Source organism: Mytilus edulis, chromosome 1 (genome assembly GCF_963676685.1).
Source record: "Mytilus edulis chromosome 1, xbMytEdul2.2, whole genome shotgun sequence".
NCBI classification, from domain to species: domain Eukaryota; kingdom Metazoa; phylum Mollusca; class Bivalvia; order Mytilida; family Mytilidae; genus Mytilus; species Mytilus edulis.
Window position 1 is genome coordinate 35609386 of NC_092344.1, and position 23729 is coordinate 35633114.

Below are 23729 nucleotides of genomic sequence, written 5' to 3' on the forward strand. Positions count from 1 at the left end.
AACTAGAAAAATGCTTGTTTTTTTCCCCCTTTTTGGCCCCAAATTCCTAAACATTTAGGGCAATTACCCCCAAACTCAAACCTAGCTTTCCCTTTGTGATATGGAACCTTGTAGTACAATTTCATAAAGATCCATACACTTCCACACAAATTCTTGTCCTGAAACTAGAAAAATGCTGGTTTTTTGCCCCTTTTTGGCCCCTAATTCCTAAAATTTTGAGGCAATTACCCCCAAAATCAATCCCAGCCTTCCCTTTGTGGTATGGTACCTTGCAGTACAATTTTAGAGAGATCCATACACTTGAACAAAGTTATTGTCTGGAAGTTACAAAAATGCTTATTTTTGGCCCCTAATTCCTTAACTGTTGGTACCATAACCCCCAAAATCAATCCCAACCTTTTGGTAAAATTTTATAAAGATCCATTTACTTAACCTAAAGTTATTGTGCGCAAACCAATGTGTCTTCGGAGGACAACGCCAACGTCATACCAATATACCACCACAAATATTTTTTGCGGTCATATAAAAAGTACTGCCACAAACACTGATTTAACTTCAATGATCATACAGCACACCTATAAACTTTGATGTAGACACAATATGACAAAACTCTCCTTTGAGAAGGTTTTAAACAAAAGCAATGTCCGTTTTGAGATTTTATTTTTGTCATAGGTCCACATTTTCATTCAGAAGGTATCTAGTCACAATAATTTCTTCTAATTTTAAACACTTTTAGTAGTCCAATTTGAAATCAAAGTAGTTAGGGTCAAAATAATGAACCCTCACATAACCGTCCTCTCCACCACTGCTGTAACTGAAACAAAATAAAGTTTTATCAAAATATTGATTAATATATATATCCCTTTAATTATGACTGTTTTTAGGGTTTATGTTTTTTATTTCATTTTTATTGGAGAAGGAGATTCATGTCAAAATTCTTGTGCAAACAGTTTTGAAGTGTAAAGCAAACTTTCAATTTTTTTCGACAATTTATTCACCCTTATCCCTTAATTCACTGTAAATAATGCACAAAGGAGAAATTTCTTAGCAGTGATATGCCATCAAACTTTCTGCTCTTACCCCTTAATAACACTCCATTGAAGAAATGCAACTATATTAATTTAATGTCTTTAATCTTACCAACAAACTGACAACTATTAACAGTCATGTTTAACCCCGCCACATTATTTATGTACCGGTATGTGCCTGTCCCAAGTCAGGAGCCTGTAATTCAGTGCTTGTCGTTTGTTTATGTGTTACACATTTGTTTTTCGTTCATTTTTTTACATAAATAAGGCCATTAGTTTTCTCGTTTGAATTGTTTTACATTGTATTATCGGGGCCTTTTATAGCTGACTATGCGGTATGGGCTTTGCTCATTGTTGAAGGCTGTACAGTGACCTATAGTTGTTAATGTCTGTGTCATTTTGATCTTTTGTGGATAGTTGTCTTATTGGCAATCATACCACATCTTCTTTTTTATATAATGATACAAAAGTATTGAAGACTTACAGATGCTTTTTCTTACAAGCACTTTTTTATATATCAAAGCCTGCATTCTCTTCACACATTAAAACCAGAAACTATTTGTTGATTGTTGAATATTATTTGTCTGGCGTATATAAAAACTTATATCCATTATTTTTACACATAATAATTGCAAACTTTTATATAACTTTGATGAAGAAGAATTTCTAAACGTAACTCGAGCTAATATTTCAATACTATCAGTTAACTAAAACTGACTTGAAGTATGGTAATATTTAAAACTATCAGTTATAACATACCTTTTACCATCTGGATGATATCTAACACAATTAATGGGACCAAAATGACCTTTCACTCTTCCAAACTCTTCCTCAAATATTAAATTGAAGAATCTTGCATCAAACTTTCCTATCTTTGTTGATGTTGTGGTTACCATGGAAGCTTCCTGACCTCCACCAACAACAACCTTAAAAAGAGTACATGTACCAATTACTTAAATGACATCATTGATGAAAATATCAATAATACTTGGTCAAAATTGTAAGTTCCTTTTCTTCAAACAGGGTAATGATATTTTTTGTCTTTTGAAATTCCAGGTCTATTCAAGGAAATTTTCATTTTTTTCAAGGTCTGTTATTGGTAATGATTTTAGGCAAAAATTGGAAACATCTCTTTTAATTCATACTTGAAAACAGTATAAACCAGAAGCCTTTGAGTTTCTTTTAACATGGTTATAAATATCTGCTACCATGACTAATACATATTGTTTTACAAAGTTTCAACAGACATACAATTAAGGAAAAACAAAACAAAAAATTCTTGATAAACACTGGAGCTATATTATATCTTGCTGACAAAACTTGTCACAAGTCAGTATAGGTGCGAGAATGGCTATCATTAAGGATGTTCGCTCCTCTTTTTTTTTAATTTTTGCAAGATATTCGGAATCCTCTGGTTTTATCCATGTAGTGTCATAAAAAAAAAAATTCCGCTAACCCCTACTTTTCTTTTCATAATTTTATAACATATAGTTTAAAAAGCCGTATTTGAAAATGCTATAAAATCCTTGATATTTTTTCACAATTTCTTAAAGAAAAAGGGTGCCAATGTTATATGTATGAAAAGTCTAGAGAGAATTATTTCCCGCCAAATTTTCAATGGCATAAATCTCGAAAACAAGCACATGGACCCTTCATTTTTTTTCTGCTTTTTTAGTTCCTTTATTTATATACTATCAACAGTCTTTTAAAAGGCTTGTTATTTTGAAACATAGTAGCGAACATAACCCCAAGGGTGACTGGGGTATAGAAATTTGGTCACTTGGTCTTCTCCTGACCAGCAGTAAAACACTTGCTGAAGTGGGGCGTCCGTTTGGCTGTACGGGATGTATCAAGTTCGCAGTCACGTCCGGTCAGATGGGGGACGTTAAATCCGATGCCTCGTGTACAGAGAGTGCCACGATCTTTGTACGTTCAGAACCCTTGCAACAAATCTTTGAGAGGTCTGTAGGTGGCCTGTTGCAAAGCTAAATTTCTGTCCCTATCCAATATGCCCTCATTTTCCAGTGGCAGTCCAAATTTCCCCGACCATTATCCTAGATGGCCTCTATCATAACAACCTACCTATTGTATTTATTGTTAACTTGTTCTCGTCCTGAATATGGATGAAATATTTGCCACTGGACGTTAAGCTACCAATAATCAATCAATAGTAGCGAACATCCTTGAGTTTTTGAAAACTAGGTTTTGTTTTTGGATATACAATAAACTTTTTCCAAAGGAGAACACACACAATAAAATTCAGGCCCATTTCCCTGTTTTCATGGAAGCATGCAAGTGGAATCCAATAAACCTATACTCAATTTAAATTACACATTAAATTTAAAATCTTTTTTTTATATCAAACCTCATTTCAAAATTGTACAAATATTACTCACATGTTCTAAGTTAGGACTAATAGATGCTGAATTTACAGGTCTCTCAGTTTTATATGTCTTTATAAGTTCTAAACTGTTTGTATCAAACAACTGAAATATATAAACATATTAATTATATATCATGTAACCTAAAATTTAAAGAAGAAATTAAAAGTATTCTACAGTTTAGGCCAATTAAAATTAATTGATAGATTTTCATCCCCGCCCGCCCCTCTGAAATCGTCCCGCCCCGAATTTTTTTATTTTGAAAAATTTACGATTTCCGGATTTTGTTCATTTCCGTTACCGGTAAACGTCAATGATTTCGTTTCATTCAAAACTTCCTGTTTCAATTTTCGTTTTTCGTATTTCTTCGAGTAATTTAAAATGACTCTACAGATCTATGATGACAACATCATCTACCGAGAATAGAGATTGATTATGGGAAGGGCATAAAATATTCGGGTTACGATTAATACGCTGTTCCAAGAATGTAAATCGCTGCGGCATGACACAAATTTCTATGATTAGAAAACCGTGGAAATTATTATTGATACTGGATTAAAACAATTGACACAAGCTCGAACTTGTTAGATTTTTGAGATATATTGAGTTCAAAAAGTCGGCAAACAGACACTTAGATTTACCCATGGCTATTGTTTTTTTTTGTTGAGAAACAGCAAACAACCTCTGCCCCAATACCCTCAATAGAGTCATTAAACACCTTCTTCTTATTGTTAAATTCATGTTTTACGTTGTTATTATATTGGCATCATGCATAAGAATCTTAAAAGCACCAACCCTTTTATTTTCAACACTGTTTGAATTTTCATTTTATTCTGTACTCATAATTCTTGTGTTGCATACCAATGCATATTTGCTTCATTCTAAGAAAGCAAAAGTAACTTGGTGTAGTTAGTCCAACTGAAGAGAGCATTTTTCCATGTGTTTGCCTTTTACTAAAAAAATAGGTTTTTAAAGTGGCAACATGATCATGTACATGTAGAACAGTGTTTGCCAATCAGAGATATTAATTTTAAGAAGTTGAAAAATTATGTACGATTCCTTGTACATGTAAATACATGCTATAAGCTTATTATCACTCTTGCATATATGAAGGAAACGTCACAAGATGGTTTGATATGAAATAAAAAATAAAAAATAAAATCCTCCCACCCGCCCCATTTTTTTCAAAAATTTGGATGAAAATCTACTAATTAAATTTAGTTGGCCTTAGATGCTTCATACTATTTTCAAAAGGTTTAAATTCTAGTGTTTACATCCACTTATTTGATTCAATCTGGATTAGGCTGATATTTCAATGCAATTCTACCAGCCAACTAATGAAATGTTACTGTTAAAAAAACAATTTCTGTATTATTAGTTTGACATAATGTTTCCTCCTACTGTGAAAACATAAAGATACATATGTAATATATAATGGAATCTCAGAACTAATCTTTAAAGTAGAATTTTGAGAATTGAATTATACAATTAACTGTAAGAATCTACCTTGTTTTGCCTTTATCAGGGGAAGGGTTAAAAAGGGAATATATAGCAAAGAATGGGAATATAAACCTATGCCACATAAAAATCCTTAAGACTGGTATAAACATTTGACCCAAGTTTCGTAAAAATAAGACAAGAAATGAAGGTATGAGAGCATCCATGTGAACTACAAAGGAACTATTTTAAAAAGTGTCTAGTTTTCATTTATTCAATTCAATTCAATTCAATTAATTCAATTCAATATTTTATTGGAAAGAGCACAATAGAGGTGTGATCCAAATACAGACAATAATATATTCAACAACAACATCTATTATAAATGAAATAAAGATCCATGTAACAACAAGTCATAATTAAATTCTAGATATGGTCTATGGATACCATTACATTCAGAATTCATAATAGATATCATACATATATACAGCATGATTATTCCAAGTTTTCATAATTTAACTTAAAAAAAACAATCACCTATATAAGATGTGTATATGCACAAGCGGCTATAAAGGATTATTATCCGATGAAACAGTATGGTGGTCTCTAAAATCAAGAGCTTCTTCATGTACATACAAATTGATTTTAGTTCTTTTTCAGAATTGGGATTTCAAATTATTTGAATTTATTTCATTGATTTTATATTTAGATCTAATTTTGTTATATTGAGGACATTCAATCAAGAAATGTATCTCATTTTCAATTTGTCCTATGCAAAATTTACAAATCTCTCATTAGAGGGTATTATTGGTCTTGCATACCTACTTATTCTTAATTTGGTGAGTTTTTTTCTAAGATATATAGGAACATTAAAGTTTAAATATTCTTGTTTTTTAAATTTAGTATAAATTTTACTAAATAAACGTGACATTTTCAAAAATTGAGCTGAAACTGAGTTTTGAGGTAAAGAGCATTATATATTCATTACATTTAGTTGAGACAACTTAAACTCAAGTTAGAGAAAGGAAACAAAAAATTCAGCATTTTTTTTTCATTTGTAAAGGGGCATAACCTTAGAACAGTAATCAAAGTGCTTGTAAGCACTGAAAGGTAAAGATTGCGTTTATTTATCAGTGGGAAGTAAAATTGAATAATGCATTGTATGAAGCATTGGTTGTAGTTGATTCAACTACCATCTGGACAAAGAAAGATAACTCCAATTTTCAAAGAAGAAAAATATTTTAGAAAAAAATGAAAAATTTAAATGTAAAGGGGTATAACTTTAGAACGGTAAAAGTGACCCCACCAAAATTCAAATTTGAACTGTGTTAAGTGGTAATAAGCATTGTGTATAAGTTTCATAACATTTGGTTGAGGCAAACTGAAGTACAGAACGGAAACGAAAAATTTAGTAATTTTTCCATTTGTAAAGGGGCATAACTTTAGAACGGTAAAAGTGACGTCACCAAAATTCAAAGTTGATCTGTGTTTTGTGGTAATAAGCATTGTGTATAAGTTTCATAACATTTGGTTGAGTCAAACTAAATTTAGAGAACAGAAACCAATTTTGGGACATACGGACGTACAGACAGACAAGGGTAAAACTTAATGCCCCCTCCGCTACGGCAAGGGCATAAAATTAAAAGTTTACCACAGTTTCCATCTTTCATTTTAGATAGTTCAAATATAATTTTTGTAGAAATCTTCGTTTCTGTTTGAAATTTATATTACAATGATTGTTTAAGGGTATTCTAATATATTTTGATAATTCAGATAATTTATTAGACCATGAATTTTCTCTACTTATTTTAAAAGAGTTTTGTCCACTTCAAAAGCAGCCTTGAGAATTTCATGTGGACCACTAGACTGTTCACCAATATCACTGGGACACACATAGTATTTATACAAGTTGATAACATTTACTGCAAATAGGTAATGTACCCAATCCGCACCGCACTGCTCGATTGGAAGACTTTCCATGAACCCCAAGTATGTTTTTAAATATGGAGTTTTGTGTTTTTTCAAATTTACTTTTGTCTAATGCTTCAAAATTTGATTTGAATTTTGATATCCATACTTCTGATCCATAAGTTAAAATAGGAATTATCATGGAATTAAAAAGCTGGAGCCAGGTTTGAACAGACAAGTTTTCGATGTATGGGAGTTTAGACGTTAACATTAAATATGCTTTTTTAGCTTTATATGAGAGGCTTGACACTACCTGTATAAATTTCTAGAGCTATGAAAAAATCAACTTCTTAATATTTATATTAATCAACGATATCGATAGCATTAGAACTGTAATAAAAGAAGAAATTTTCTTTATTTACTTTTTTTAGGAGAAAATTATAATTTTTGTTTTCTTGAAGTTTACATCCAGTTTCCATTCAGCACTATATTTTTGCAAAGAATCAAGACAGTTCTGGAGACCAGTTGCAGATTCAGATATCAATAACAAATCATCAGCATACAATAAATGGTTCAATTTTTGATCATGTAAACTAACTGCATTAGTTGATTTGGTATCAAAGTATTTTCCTATATCATCGACAAATATATTAAATAAAGTAGGACTTAAACTGTCTCCTTGTTTGACTCCCTGACTAGCAAGAAAAGGCTTAGGCCACACCAATTTAATTTCTTGTTCTACGGATTTTTGGACTCCAAAATTTGGGGCGAGCGAGCGATTTGAAAATTTTAATAAAAAAATATTTAATTTGAAAATTTTTGAGGCGAAGCCTGAAAAGTAAAGGCGAGCGATTATATTTTTTTTGTTGTAAAAATAAAATAGGTTTTGACAATAATAAAACTTGATTTATAACTTGTACTTTGACATTTTTTAATTTCTGAAGTATTTTTTCCCTGTTCACCAAGAAATAATTAAATCTGGTCTATGTATGTGTGACTGACAATGAGACAATTCTCCATCCAAGTCATAATCAGTTTGGGGGCAACCCTTAATATTATAAATATCCCTTTTACATGTTTTATGAGGGATCAATATAAGTTATTATATATTTGTTTGTACAAAAGGGCTCATATTTTCTCAAAGAACTATATATCTATCTAGTATTAAATGGTCAAAACATTCCAAGAATTTTGTAATATTCCTGGACTTTAACCATGTTAAATTAACACATTTACTTTAACAGTTTAATATTATTCAAAATAAGTGGACCCCTCTTTTAGAAAAAGTTGTTTAAAATATGATGCAACTCTTCTCTTTTTGAGTACAAAATTTTAAGTTTTCAAAGGTTTTGTATAGAAGAACTATACAAATCCTTGGTATTTCTATTTTCTTTTCTACATCAGTAAAATGACCCCTTGTCTGAGGGAAGATTGTTCTCAACCTGACAATAACAAACACAGGTCAAAGTACGTCCTTTTACACAGGTCTTTGATACAGACCAAACAGCAAGCTATAAAGGATCCAAAAATTATTAGCGTACACAATTCGAACAGGAAAACCAACGATCTTATTTATATATCAAAACGGGAAAATACCAATGAACAACATCAACAAGCGATAACTGCTGAACGACAGGCCCCTGAATCAATCAGGACAGGTGCATAAACATGCAGCGGCTATAGATAGTTTTGTTTTGCCAGCATACAATATAATTGCAGTTGAAGCCAAATCCTTCAGAAGTTCTTTGTACTTTATACTTTATTCTATAAACAACGAACATTTTTGATAGGGAACATAAGTAAGGGGGAAAGAAACCAATGTTGATATCTTTTTATAACATTTACAAAAAAAAAACGGTGCGGGAAATAGACATGATTACATTTCCGGATGCGGGAAGCGGGAATATAAAAAAAATAAAAAAATTCTGTTTTGAAAAAAATAGGTGCGGGCGGGTCCGTCGAACAAGGAATCAAATTGGTGTGGCCTTAGTAAACATATTCTGATATTTACATGAATATAACGTATTAAGAGTACATGTCATGAAGTATGTTATAAAATATAGAAAATTAAGTGTGATTATCACTTTGGTGAACAACTGTTTTTACATTTTTCATGTTGGAGCTTTTTATATGGTTTTCTCATTGTTGAAGACTGCACAGTGACCTATAAGTGCTTAAATTCACTTCATTTGAACTCTGGTGTATAGTTGTCTCTTTAGCAATCATACCTCTTCTCCATATTTCTAAATAAAATTCTTTTTTAACAATTGTGAAAGCAGAATTAAACTTTGAAAACGGATTCAACAGTTTTGTACAACTCCACTGATTGTGATCTTCAAAAATGAAAGGTATTTGTCCAATCTGCTGATCTTTTCAAATCCATACCCACTTTAATTTTTTTTTATCTGTACATCAGATTTTTATTAAGCTGTGCTATTTATAGAATACATTTTGATCCCTAACATACCTTGGCTGTGTGATCTTTAGATGCTGCTATAAACATTGTCATATCAAGAGAATACTGCATATCATTGATAGCCTTTGTATGGATTCTACAGTTGTCATTCTTTTCACCAGTCTGAAATGATGGAAATTATGATAATAGACAATGTAGTATATAAATAATTTTGGTGAAATGAAAATAATTATAGTAAGAATCAAAAGTACACATTATCAATCAATAGTAAACAAAATATCTTAAGTGCAAAATGTATCAATAGTCAAGGGGAACAACTGCTATAAAGTTGAAAAGTATGTTTAACTTTCATACAATTTTGTTATGTAGGAATATTGCCTTTTACACCCACACATCCATTTTCTTTGCATAAAAGGTTTCAAACAATAATTTCATAACACAAATGATGTGTAAATGGTAATTAGTCCTACATTTACGCTTATTCATCCTACATTTGTGCTAATTTGTCCTACGTTTGCGCAAAAATTTTCCACAAATGTGCCACAAAACTCATAAATTTTGTGCTTTTTGAGTAACAAGTACCTTGAAATCATATTGACAGATTTCTCCATCCTCATGTCCTGTTAGTATATATTCTTCATAAGGTCCCCACATAGCAGATGTAATCTTCTTGTCAGGCATAGGTATAACCATTACTGGGGAAGCTAAAATCATGGAATAAATGATAAAGTGTTCAATATAAACATTATTTAACATACATTGTGTTGTACTACATGTATATGACTATTGCACTAACATGGAGGAATATTGTTTCAGACGATTATATCATATTGCACAAGCTTGCAAGATTTGACATATTAATACCTTTTTATGGGCAGAATTTTTTTGGTAAGCAGTTACTAAATCCTGATTTTACCCAGGGGATTCTATAATAATGATCACTTTAACCCCCTCCTTTGACAGGAGAATATTTGAATCAAGTTCATAAGATTTACCTCATTATTAAGTTATTTTTCAGCAACTGATATTTAAAAATTATTCTTTTTATTCAATTTTGTTAAAACAAAATTTACTGCAAGGCATTCACATTCTATTATTTATAACACAATACCCTCCCTATATTTTCAAAAGTACAAAATGCTGAATCTAAATGCATGTGTAAATCATTACAGCACATCACTTTTAAATTTCCCAATTTAAGTTATCAGTAGCAAACCTATATTGTAAATCCTAATTCTTTGAATTTATTAGCAACTGGAGACTTCCTGTTTATATTTCATAACTCAAAATCTAAAGTACGTTACCAAAAGAAGGGTCTCATATTTTAGAGTCATGGGACACAGATTTGAGAAAAGGACAATATTTGAGGATATACATACTTTTGACTCTTACATTTTGATCTCCATATTCAGTTGTTGTCTAAATTCTAAGGTTTTTTTTCAAAGGAATTAAACATTTTCAATTTCTTTATTTATCTTTCTTCACTTTTTGTAAACCATTAAGAACTTGTCACATGTTGAATTCTTCATTTTTTTATTTTATTAATTAAGTTTAAAGTTTCAACACTGAGTGATTTTTATACTTTCTATAAACTATTACAAGTATAAACAACAATCAATGTCAACAACTGAAATAAATGACCAAAATATATTGTTTGTAAATTTGAAATTTGTTGGGTTTTTTTTAGTTCTAAAATTCTGAAACTTACAAGTATCTGTCACATCATAGATGTAAATTTCACATGGATGTCCCATAGTTTTGTCTGTTGTAAACATTATATATCGACCACTGAATGAAAAGTTGCATGCTCTTACAGCTGTTTTGGTTTCTATATTAGCTAACTGTTTTCCTGGAAAAAAACAATGAATAAATGTGTTTAAAAAAATCTGAGGAGCAATAATAGAATGGAAATACTTTATTAAGAATAACACTGATGATATTTATAGAAATTCCTTATCACAGCAATTATTGTACAGGTTTAATTTTTTTCAATTTTTATTTTTCTCCAGGACTGACTGACAATACAAAATATTACAAGGTCAAATGAATAAATTTTTATGGCAGCTTTAATTTAAAAGTAATCAAATAATATAAGTGCATGTCTATGAAACTGTTAGATGAATAATGACAAATGACAGCCACGAAATAGCACAATAGTGCTGAATGTGGCGTGAAGCACCAACCGATCACTCAATTTATTTACTTCCTTTTTAAGTAATATTAGATAAAGCTTACCTGTTTCACAATCCCATATCCTACATGTGTTATCAGCTGATGCTGTTAAAACTTTTGTTGTATCCCCTGATTTATGTTAAGGCAACAATCAATTTGATGATTATAGAATAACTAATCAAGGCATTCAAATAGAGAAAAATATTCAACAAGTGATTAAACAACATTTTTATTCATGTACGCGCATACACATGAGTTAATTATCAGTGTTATTTGGTCACGAATATTTTTCGATATTTAAATTCTTTGATTAGTTATTCTTTTTATTACATTGGTTATTAGTTATTCTTTTTATTACATTGGCAAATGCCTTTTTATTTAATGAAATTAAAAAGACCAGATGCTTCGCAGGGCGCAGCTTTATATGACCGCAGAGGTTGAACCCTGAACGGTTGGGGCAAGTATGGACACAACATTCAAGCTGGATTCAGCTCTTAATTTGGGTTGTGATTAAATAGTTGACACAGCATAGGTTTCTGACACAGAATAAATGTGGTCTAATGAACTTAAAATATTTTTTTTGCCTTTGAGCAATTCACTATGTTGTTGAATATTAATCCTCTCAAAAAAATGTTTGAAGAAATTTTCTTTTTATATATAAAATTTGAAATGAGAAAAATTTAACCCCCCCCCTTTTTTTGTTCACATCCCCCTTTCCCTTTTTTCCAAAACTGATCTCAATTCACATTTCTAATGGAGTTTGCAACAATAACTACTCATTTAAATACATCATAAAATATTAAAATGTAAATAGAGTGCTTGTTATCACTGAATGGTAAAGATTGTTTTAATTTATCAGTTGGTAGTAAAAGTGAATATACATTGTATATTGTATAAAACAATGATTTAAGTTGATTCAACTACTATTCTGGACAAAGAAAGATAACTCCAATTGAAAATTTCTTGCTATTGCACAATATTGTGCAATCAGATATTTCTTGCTATTGCGCAATGCTGTGCAATTGAAAATATTTGCTATTGCACAATACTGTGCAATTGAAGATTTCTTGCTATTGCTGAATACTGTGCAAATGAAAATTTCTTGCTATTGCACAATACTTAAAATAATAATTTTGGATCCTGATTTGAACCAACTTGAAAACTGGGCCCATAATCAAAAATCTAAGTATATATTTAGATTCAGCATATCAAAAAAGCCCAAGAATTCAATTTTTGTTAAAATCAAACTTAGTTTAATTTTGGACCCTTTGGACTTTAATGTAGACCAATTTGAAAACGTGACCAAAAATTAAGAATCTACATACACAGTTAAATTTGGCATATCAAAGAACCCCAATTATTCAATTTTTGATGAAACCAAACAAAGTTTAATTTTGGACCCTGATTTGGACCAACTTGAAAACTGGGCCAATAATCAAAAATCTAAGTACATTTTTAGATTCAGTATATCAAAAAAAAAACAAGGATTCAATTTTTGGTAAAATCAAACTAAGTTTAATTTTGGACCCTTTGGACCTTAATGTAGACCAATTTGAAAACAGGACCAAAAATTAAGAATCTACATACACAGTTAGATTCAGCATATCAAAGAACCCCAATTATTCAATTTTTGATGAAATCAAACAAAGTTTTATTTTGGACCCAGATTTGGACCAACTTGAAAACTGGGCCAATAATCAAAAATTTAAGTATATTTTTAGATTCAACATATCAAAGAACCCCAAGGATTCAATTTTTGTTAATATCAAACTAAGTTTAATTTTGGACCCTTTGGACCTTAATGTAGACCAATTTGAAAACAGGACCAAAAATTAAGAATCTACATACACAGTTAGATTCGGCATATCAAAGAACCCCAATTATTCAACTTTTGATGCAATCAAACCAAGTTTAATTTTGGACCCTTTGGGCCCCTTATTCCTAAACTGTTGGGACCAAAACTCCCAAAATCAAACCCAACCTTACTTTTATGGTCATAAACCTTGTGTTTAAATTTCATAGATTTCTATTTACTTATACTAAAGTTATGGTGCGAAAAACCAAGAATAATGCTTATTTGGGCCCCTTTTTGGGCCCTAATTCCTAAACTGTTGGGACCTCAACTCCCAAAATCAATCCCAACCTTCCTTTTGTGGTCATAAACCTTGTGTTTAAATTTCATTGATTTCTATTTACCTATACTAAAGGTATAGTGTGAAAACCAAGAAAATGCTTATTTGGGCCCTTTTTGGCCCCTTATTCCTAAAATGTTGGGACCAAAACTCCCAAAATCAATCCCAACCTTCCTTCTGTGGACATAAACCTTGTGTTAAAATTTCATAGATTTCTTTCATAGATTTCTATTCACTTTTACTAAAGTTAGAGTGCGAAAACTAAAAGTATTCGGACGACGACGCAGACGACGATGCCAACATGATATCAATATACGTATAAAAATGTAAGGAACTATATCTTTGTCTACGACTTCACAATTTGTTTTGATCCAACGTAATCGACAACGTCTTGACAACGCCTCTTGTTGTATCACGTCAGACATGTCGGAGGAGTGAAATAACCACGTTTATTTCACATGTGAAATTATCGGTTTTTATTTCTATGGGAAATCAATGTAATCCATTTCAACCATAATTCATTGCAACCAATGTAATATTACAATTTAACACTGAACTAAGGCCATGGGGATGTCTCAATGTTAAAAGGTTACTATCATTAATAAGTTAAAACAGTCAGACTACAAATTTATGGTAAAATGCCTTACAGAAAAATTACTTTGGGTTTGTTAGAAATGTAAATTTACCAATCTGTACTCTCAAAATGAGGACCAAATTTACAAAGATTAATGATAATTCATGTGTTTTACTATTCTTCTTGATGTAAACAGAAGTATAATTTGAGGATACAGTTGACATCAATACTCCACACTGCACCATTATGTCCTCTGAATGATCCTAATCTCTCTCCATTTAGGGAGTACCATACATTGGGCTGGTTATCTTTAGCACTTGAAAATATCAAGTCACCTTCTCTGTTGTATTTAATACAGGTGATTGATCTCTCGTGTCCGTGTAATAAAATTGGCTTCTGTAAATAGAAAAAAAATATTCCCTTGAATTTGACAGTTGTAGGAAATTTTACAACATTTCATTGCAGTAAAAAAAAAATCTGTGTCCTAGACATTCATCTTTGGTTTTTCAAAGCACCATTATCTATCCATTTTTTATTTGGTGTTTCTATAAAATATTTTGGAAACTTGAGGTTACATGGTTACTACAGCTTGTACACAGGAAGAAAAGAAACATAGCGAGATTTTTTTTCTATAGAACTGGACAAGATAAAACTTTACTCATGCCAAGTATTTCTTTATTAGAACAAAGATAAATTCTGTAAAATTTTTGAAAAGTGCAAATTTAACAAAGACTAATAGGGGAAAATCAAAAGCGGTATTACACCTGTACAAATGTATTCATGCCAATTCTTCATCTAAACTTCTGAGTTTTGGAAAATCATGGTTACTCATGTTGTATATAGCTACGGGTTTCACAATGTTAATTTCAACTTGAAGCAAATATGCAGTGATGCTATCCATGCCAGATATGTAACATTGTACATTTACAAAGTTGTGCCAAAAACCGCTAAAGTAATCTATTGAGTTTCTTGTTTGTGGACTCAAAAGTGAAGCTTGAAGGCTGACACTTTTCTATATGACTAAGATTGCTTTGTATAGTGATATTATTGCCTTTTTTCAAAACTACCTATACCATATTTATTGTGGAAAATGCATTATTTTTACTGAAATTTTATTGAAATTGGGAAATTTGTTTATTTCAGAAACTGTAATATTTTTTCTGTAGAAATAACATCAAAAATGTGGTGCACACTAAATAGACCAAGAATTTGTAGACAGAACAAATATTACAGTCATTCCTTATAATTTTATTAAAGTAAAACATGACAAACACATGAAACATTCATGACGTCACGGTCACTTGACAAAATTATGACCATTAGCTGATAGACGCAACATTGTCCTCGCAAACATAAGACGTGATGCATCCAAAATTGAATTATTTTTATGACCTTTGCTGTCTTTTTTGCAGTTCAATTAGGCCTAATAAAACCCTTTGAACTAAGTTAACCTATTCAGTATTTTACTTTATTAGATGACTCTTTATTTTGAAACAATCAAAAACTATCTGTATCTGTATGGGTACGTCGTAGTTACCAATTCTGGCTTTTATACAACGGGAGTGAAGGCACTGTCGATTTACTGACTTTTCGTGAGAGCAGATTTAAAGCTCTCTACACTTGTTGCGCAAACAATAGTGTCTTCTTGATGGTTCCAATTTACTATTGTGGACACAAAGAATGAATTTGAATGTTGCAGTGTTTTACTGGTAGGAATGTCAAAACACCTGGTATTATTCCTCACTTGTTTTTCAACTGTTTGTGGCTTGACAGTTGTCAAACATTTTAGCTGTCTTGGTCTTGCTGATTTGAGGAAGTCGTCTGGATCAATAGCAGGTAGCAGCCCCTCAACCACCTTGTACAAAAATATAAGCTTGTGCGTCTCAATTGCAATTCCTGTAGCTCTAATTTTGTAAGCATGTTTGTTATGCAGCCATCTTCTCTAGTTCTATAGTCACCTGTGATAAAGCGTGCTGCTGGTCTTTGTATTTGTTCTGGCTTGTTTGAGTCTGCTATACTGTAGGGGTCCCATACTGTTGATGCATATTCCATTGTTGATCTTACTAGAGAAATGTAAGCAGTTTTCTTACATTCCTGTGGACAGTATGGTGTAAATTTCTTCTGAGGAAGCCTAGGGTTGAATTTGCCGTTTTAGCAACGTTAGTTATGTGCGTGCTCCACTTCACGTCTTCTGATATCTGCACTCCTAGGTTTTGGTTGCTCTGAACTTGATGGAGTATGTGGCCGTTGAGTGTATAGAATCTCTGGCTTTTGTTCTTTATGCTTAGTATGTACTTGTAGCACTTTTTTGCGTTAAATCGCATACCCCATTTATTTGCCCACTATATATATGACTAAGACTAAGTTAAAGACAATAGTAAATACCAATAAAAGCACTGTGCTTAAACGGCTGTGGGTAACTTAAGTTACCCACAGCCCAAGATGGCGGACTCTAAACTCGTTGATATTTAATTCATACAAAATGTACCTTTTGCGACGTTTTTCATGCAGAATGTAAATATTTATAGGATTATTGAATAAAGAAATGACTAACAATTACCATAAATTTGTTAATATAGAGTTCACTAAAGCGCAAGGTCAACTTTAAAAAATACATAAGATGTCCGTAACTTTTTGATCGAAACTAAGCAGACTGTCCGTAACTTTATTTTTAGATGTGGGTAACTTTTGATTTAAAATTTTAAGAATTATAATTTCAACAATTAGAAGACAATAAACATCATATTTGTAACCTTCGCGGCCGTTTATACTACTCATTCACCACCAAATGTGATTTTATTAACGCATCATACTTACACCACAGACGTTTTATGTGGGGTTTGTGGTACTCCATCCTGGTTATGGTTTGAACTTTTATTTACTGATGTGCGTCTTATCGACGTTTTTCGCTTGTCAGACCAAGGCTTTTCCATACTCTTTAATGTTTTGAGTTTAATTATATGTTTGCAGTTTGTCTTCACCTCTGTTTCTTTCTATGTGTATTTTGATGAATACTCTTTGACGCGGCTCGGTATTTATACATCCCACCAGTTAGTTATAGTGTTATGATTTTTTGAATATGTTTCCTAGTATGTTTTTTTTCTCTCTTTGTATGTCATCAGGGGTTGTTAGACTATTAAATTACCCTGTTTTCCTACGTAGTTATTTATATTTTTATATACTATGTCGAATTGTTACACTATGATGACTGCTCTTTTCCTTTTATTGTCACTGACTTTTACCTATTGTGTCTTTTAGTTTTATTCAGTTTAATGAGATTTAATGCAACTTGCATACAAATGAAATATGCAGCTAGCTGTAAAACTAGGTTTATTCATTTATACAAAATGTCCTTTTTTAAAGTTTTCCCATTTACTGTAAATCTTGGCCAGGGTGCCGCAATATCACCGTGCGCAACGTCCCAGTGTGTCCAGATTGACACCCCTTTTATTTTACTGTCAATGCTGATGGGATTTGTTTTTGTGGGGATGAGAGAAAAGTGTTTTTGGCTTTTTCAAAAAGACGGAAAAAGTTTGTGCACTTAAGTTTCGTATAGTCTATCCACTGCACGCCTGGGCAATTTGGGTTCCCCTCCAAAATCCCGGATTCACGCTACCCTTGTCGTTGCTGGCAGAAAATCAGTAAGTGTATACATGCTACATGTATGTGTAAAAAATACTTGTGTAGTCTACTTGTTCAAAAATAAAAACGAACAATGATGTTTCAACAGTTTATCTGCTATGATCGGAAACAACCCTCCGAACTAGGCGATTCGGGTACCCCGACGTTATACAAAATGAGACCCGAGTTTTACGGATTTATCGTGATTTTTTTCATATTTTTCCCAATTTTGTCTTTCATCGATACAATGAATTATATCATACTAGACATCTACTTCGTTTTGTGAATATGTATTCGATGGAATCTCTATCATCAGTTTAAACATTACATCCGCGTATGTCGATTCTTTGAAAGTTACGGACATCTCTATTGGTATGATGAAAAAAGTTACGGACAAGTTGTTTTGAAGTTACGGACAGCCTAAGTGTTTTTTAAAATCGTGCTGTGATCGTTTATTTTGGTGAATTTAATCACCTTTCCAGTTTAGGGGTTTCCCTAAACGATTAATACAACTTTTAAATTCAGTTGTTTAATTGATGCATTCGTGGTATTGTTATTATATAGAAGAAAAGTATCTAACCGACGCAAGGCGGCTCCATCTTGGGCTGTGGGTAACTTAACCACAGCCGTTTAAGCACAGTGAAAAGGGTGCGAACGTGAAAGGGGTCTAACGTTATTTGGAGAAACGTACCCGGCATGTTGACAGTTTAAAAATGTAGAAATTTGCCATCTGGTCTCGTTTTTTTGGGAATAAATCCAATAAACTTGAAAATATTCCTTGGTACATAGCTTATTGGTATACTTTTATATGTATGTGTTTCATAAACAACAGTGAAAAATACTTTTCACTTATTATTCTTACCATTCTATTTGTTTTATTGTGAAATTCGTGTATAAACTTTCATGACAGCACGTTGACCGGAAATAAATCTGATTGGAGAAAGGGTTAAAACCTGTCATTCATGTTTGAGAACAGCTCCGTACTGTAGGCGTTATAGTTTTCATTTCTTCTACCATAAACCTGATAAATCAGTTTAACTTTTATATAATTCTTTGTCAATCACAAAGTTAATTTGAATACGAATATGATAACGACAACATTAACACACCAGTTCAACTGTGATTTATTATTGTGACTATTACATGTATTATTGTGTCTGTTTAGTTAACGCATCAATGTACTGAATATTACGGTATTTGATGAGACTGTCATCAAAGTGAGAGGGTTAGCGCTATAAAAAGAGGTTTAATCCACCATTTTCTACATTTGAAAATGCCTGTACCAAGTCAGGAATATGACAGTTCTTGTCCATTCGTTTTTGATGCGTTTTGTTATTTGATTTTGCCATGTGATTATAGACTTTCCGAATTGATTTTCCTCTAAGTTCAGTATTTTTGTCATTTTACTTTTTAATATCAATCAAGAAGCATATAAGAACAAAAAATGAGAAGAACAGAATATAGAAACAAACAATATAGATACATAGTTACAATAACTTTTACTCAGACATAACAAAAATACTTATCATAACACTAGCATATTTAGTAAATTATCCAATTCGGCTCAGTTTTGAAGCCTGCCGGTGCAGTCTTCAACGCTTATTGAAATGATTATGCATGATAATGTAACACATCGAAAAATTGATACTTTTTGCTAACAAAATCAAAGAGAACAATCCTATTAGATTAAGCAATATAGTTTTCACATGGTAATGGAATATGATACATTAGGTATTTTACATCTAATCTTTATGGGAATATGATTCTTTATAAAGCACAAAAATGTCGGCAACCACCCCAAAAGCTAACCAAATCTTTAAACAGATTTATTTAGAAGATATATAGTTACAAAACTGTTGTCAGTTTATTAATGGCATGTTTTGGTATTAATATTGATTTACTCATAGGGTCTTTGCATTCGAAATAACTGACACATTTATTCAAAAACCAGTTCAGTGTTGACATAATACGGGTTTTACAAGTTCTCGTATATTTTATAGATATAGGAAGATGTGGTGTGAGTGCCAATGAGACAACTCTCCATCCAAATAACAATTTATAAAAATAAACCATTATATGTCAATTTACGGCCTTCAACACGGAGCCTTGGCTCACACCGAACAACGTAGCTACAGTACGGTCATATCAGATAAGATAAATTTTATTTTCCAAATTAGGTCCCCAGGGGGGCATATACACATAACATATATAATTGATACAATATACAGTATTTTACATAACATTTTAAAATAAACTATTGAAATAGTCATACAGGTATTATTTGTCAAATAAAAAGTATTTGAGAGTTGCTACTCCAGAGATGTGGCAAACCCCATTTATTTATTTACTTTTTTTCTCTCACTTTATTTTATAATATTTTGCTGAAAATGTATAAATATAAAATAAATGATTGTTTAGCTGCAACAGACACCAAGGGACGATGCTCTAGGATTGTGATCTTAAAAGCTCTAACAATCCTCCTCGTATCTGATGCAGAAAAACAAACACAAATGAAAAAAGTTCATGTATATTCACAGCAATTAATAACATAAACTGCAGTAAACAGGTATTGAGAATAGTGTAGGTTTCCCTACTGCAACAGACACCAAGGGGTGGTACTCAATGAGCTGTTGTATTTACACAGTCCTCCTGGTGTCTGAAGCAGACAAGAAAGCCACATAATTAACAATTTTTCGAAATAAATTTACATGCAGCAGTGAAAATAGACTTATCTTCTGTGTTCATAAGCCATATCAGTTTATCTCTTGCGTTAAGAGTTGAAAAGTTGGGGCAACTTTTAGTTATCTCTTGAAATAGATGATTGCGGTCATCATTAAATTTAACACATTGGAATAAAAAATGATATTCATCCTCCACACCTCCGGAGTTACAACGAGTACAAGTTCTGTCATTTTGGAGAGTACCCTGATACCTTCCGGACTCAATTCTTAAGTGGTGTGATGAAATTCTGAGCTTTGTTAAGCTTCGTCTCTGTTCAAAATTCCCAATAATGGAAAGATAGTGTTCTCTTCCAAAAATTGATGTAAATGTAACATAAGTTCTAAGTTTACCATCTGAATGCTTTACCAATTCAGTGTTCCACAAGTCTATAAAATATGATTTTAATTTTTTTTCATATTAGCTTTGAAGCTATTAATTTTTGGTAATGGTGAAGATAGATAATTTATGTCTGGGATCATTTCAAGAATTGATTTCATAGAGCCATACCAAGATGGGTTTTTTTTAATGAGAAAGATTCTGTGATGTAACATAAGCATCTTTAAGAAGAGAAAATCGGGAATCAAGATTTTCCAAGCGATACCAGTAATCTAACATGGATTTAATCATATCATAATAAAGTGGGAATCGTCCTAGCTCGGATAAAATTTCCAAATTCATGGATTTGTTATGAACACCTAAAACAAGTTTACAAAATATATATATGACCGTATGTAGCTAAACCTCTTACGGGAGGTATTGTACTTGATGTAAATAGGATGAAGACAACATCTTTTAATCAGTTTAATTAAGGTCTGCAGCTGGTATGTTATTAACTGTTCATAGTCCTTTGTTAATTTTTATCATTATCATTTTTCTTAGTTTCTTTTGTTACCTATTCCTGAGACTATTATAAAATCTTAGCTTATTCTGACATCAGACTCGGACAGTTTTACTGTGTGTATTGCTATGTGTTTGTTTTCTCTTCATTTGCTAGGGGTATAGGGGGAGTGTTGAAACTTGAAATCTCACTAAACATGTTTAACCCCGCCGCATCTTTGCGCCTGTCTCAAGTCAAGAGCGTATGTCTTGTATCATTTCTAATTTTTTTTCATATTAGTTTGGAATTTAGTATGACGTCAATTTTCACTGAACTAGTTTTGTTTAGGGGACAACTAAAGCCCCTTTTTGGGTGCGGGATTTTATCGCTGTGTGAAAACTGTCCCCTTTAATTGTTGTCGTAGTCTGTTTTCTGCTCTATGGCCGGGTTGTTGTCTCTTTGACATATTCCCCATTTCCATTCTCAATTTTATTCTCTCATTTCTAGGAATATTTGAAAAACGACCAACCTTAAAGCAGATCTTCGTTATTTACATATGTTGATATTCTGAAACAAAATTTATTAACCAAACAAAGATAGTTTTTAACCAAAATATCATTTGAGCATTAATAATTGAAGATATAGTTCCCATTAGTAGTATTGTATATATACATATTTACGTTTATACTGCTGAATTGTCAGTACAAATTAATGAGTTACTCACAAATTTACTACATATATATTTTAGTACTGTCTAAAGTTTTCAAATTCTTTTGAATTTAAAACAAAAAATCTGATAGTTTTTTACAATTGAGTACCGTTATTTTACTGATATATGTTGTAAATCTGGTCAGTGACGAAAACATAGAATAAAAGGCTGGTGATACCTTTCACAAAAACAGTAAAAGATCAGGGGCGGATGCAGGAATTTTCGAAAAGGGGGGGGGGGTGCTAACCCAGGGCAAAGGGGGGTGCAGGGGGGTGCAAAACATATGTCCCGATACAAATGCATTGATCGGCAAAAATAAAGGGGGGGTGCGCACCCCCGGAACCCCCCCCCCCCCCTGGATCCGCCACTGAATATCGTTTCATCTCGGCCGCTAATAAGTGTTCTGCAACTAATCGTTCAGTGCAAGTTTTAACTAGTTTTTAAAAGTTTTAATTTCTGACAAATTGCAAAAGAAACATTGCTTACGGTTAGCGGGCCGGCAACTGAAATGACACACTAAGAAACGCGCGTCTGGCGTATATACTAAATTTAGTCCTGGTATCTATGATGAGTTTATTATCAAGTACGTACGACCATACAAATTCATCGTTGCAGTCTACACGATGTTAAACAGTTCAGAATGTAAGTGTTAAAATAAAGCGGACTCATGTTTTTAAAGGGGCATTAGCTGCCAAATTCATGTTCAACGATTTGACTCAATTCCTCAAATTTAATTTATAAAATACTAAAACGTATATATCCAAATTACAATAAGTCTGAATTAAGCAGTTGACAAATCATGTACTCGATAATGTATATCAGAATTTCATGTCTATTTTAGTTTAGACGCCATCTAAATAACTGCCGAGATGACCCTCGAATACTCCCGACATTCACATCACCCGATATAAACATAAACCTAAATCTAAATAGATTGCGACCTCGTCACGGTAATTGGATTTTTATAGGTCTATTTAATTTCATGTTATAGGTTAAACAAATAAGTTAATAAGAAACCTATGTTTCACTTCAATGTTGACATTCTTTTCCTTTTATAAATGACTGAACACGACTTATGCATGCGTAACCAATCTTCATCAGCGATATTTCGTTGTTTATTTTGACAAAAATGTAGCGTCAAATTTGCTGCCAAAAACGAATCATTATTTCATTATTTCACTTTTATGAACGATTGAACCAAACATAATCATATTCTATTTTTTTCAAATCTCGTAGCTAGTGCTTTTTAGAAATGTTTCAAAGTCTAACAATAGGCGAGACATTACCAAATTGTTGAGCAATGATGCATGTTTATCATAAATTTACGCCTAAACATTGATATTATAGTTTTATGAGGGTCACGATCACCAGTCCAGTAGTCAGCAATTCTGTATTGACATGACTTATCATTAATATGGTCATAATTATTATACAAAAGTTAAACTTTAAATTTTGGAAATAATAAGGCTTTTGCATCTCAGGAATACATATCTTACCTGTATTTGGCAAAACTTTTGGGGATTTTGGGTTCTCAATGCTATTTAACTTCGTATTTTTGGGGCATTTTTTAACTTTCTTTTTTTTTTTATATATTCGAGCGTCGATGACGAATCTTTTGCGTCTCATGGCGTACAAATTTCTCTGTATCTTTGATGAGTTTATTCACAGCCACTTCTAGTGATTTTTTTTGTTTAGGCAGCAACCATTTGATTTTCTGGGGGGGGGGGGGGGGGGGGGGGCTATGGTTTTTTTTGGAAAAAAAGTTTGTTTCCAGTTTTTGGAGAAAAAAAAAATTGTTTGTTTCACCCTCAGC

At 32.1% G+C, this 23729-nt stretch overlaps 1 protein-coding gene across 1 annotated transcript; it reads right to left on the reverse strand.

The window, feature by feature from the left end:
* Positions 1 to 643: 643 nt before the first annotated feature.
* LOC139511838 (eukaryotic translation initiation factor 3 subunit I-like) lies at positions 644 to 18662 on the reverse strand. The gene is made up of 9 exons (XM_071298955.1): positions 18532 to 18662; positions 14264 to 14444; positions 11406 to 11471; positions 10879 to 11019; positions 9753 to 9874; positions 9222 to 9332; positions 3425 to 3514; positions 1788 to 1954; positions 644 to 814 (listed from the first exon to the last, which is right to left on the reverse strand). Exons 1-9 carry the CDS (start codon positions 18532 to 18534, stop codon positions 733 to 735), a joined length of 963 nt encoding a protein of 320 aa, XP_071155056.1. The 5' UTR covers positions 18535 to 18662; the 3' UTR covers positions 644 to 732.
* Positions 18663 to 23729: the final 5067 nt, after the last annotated feature.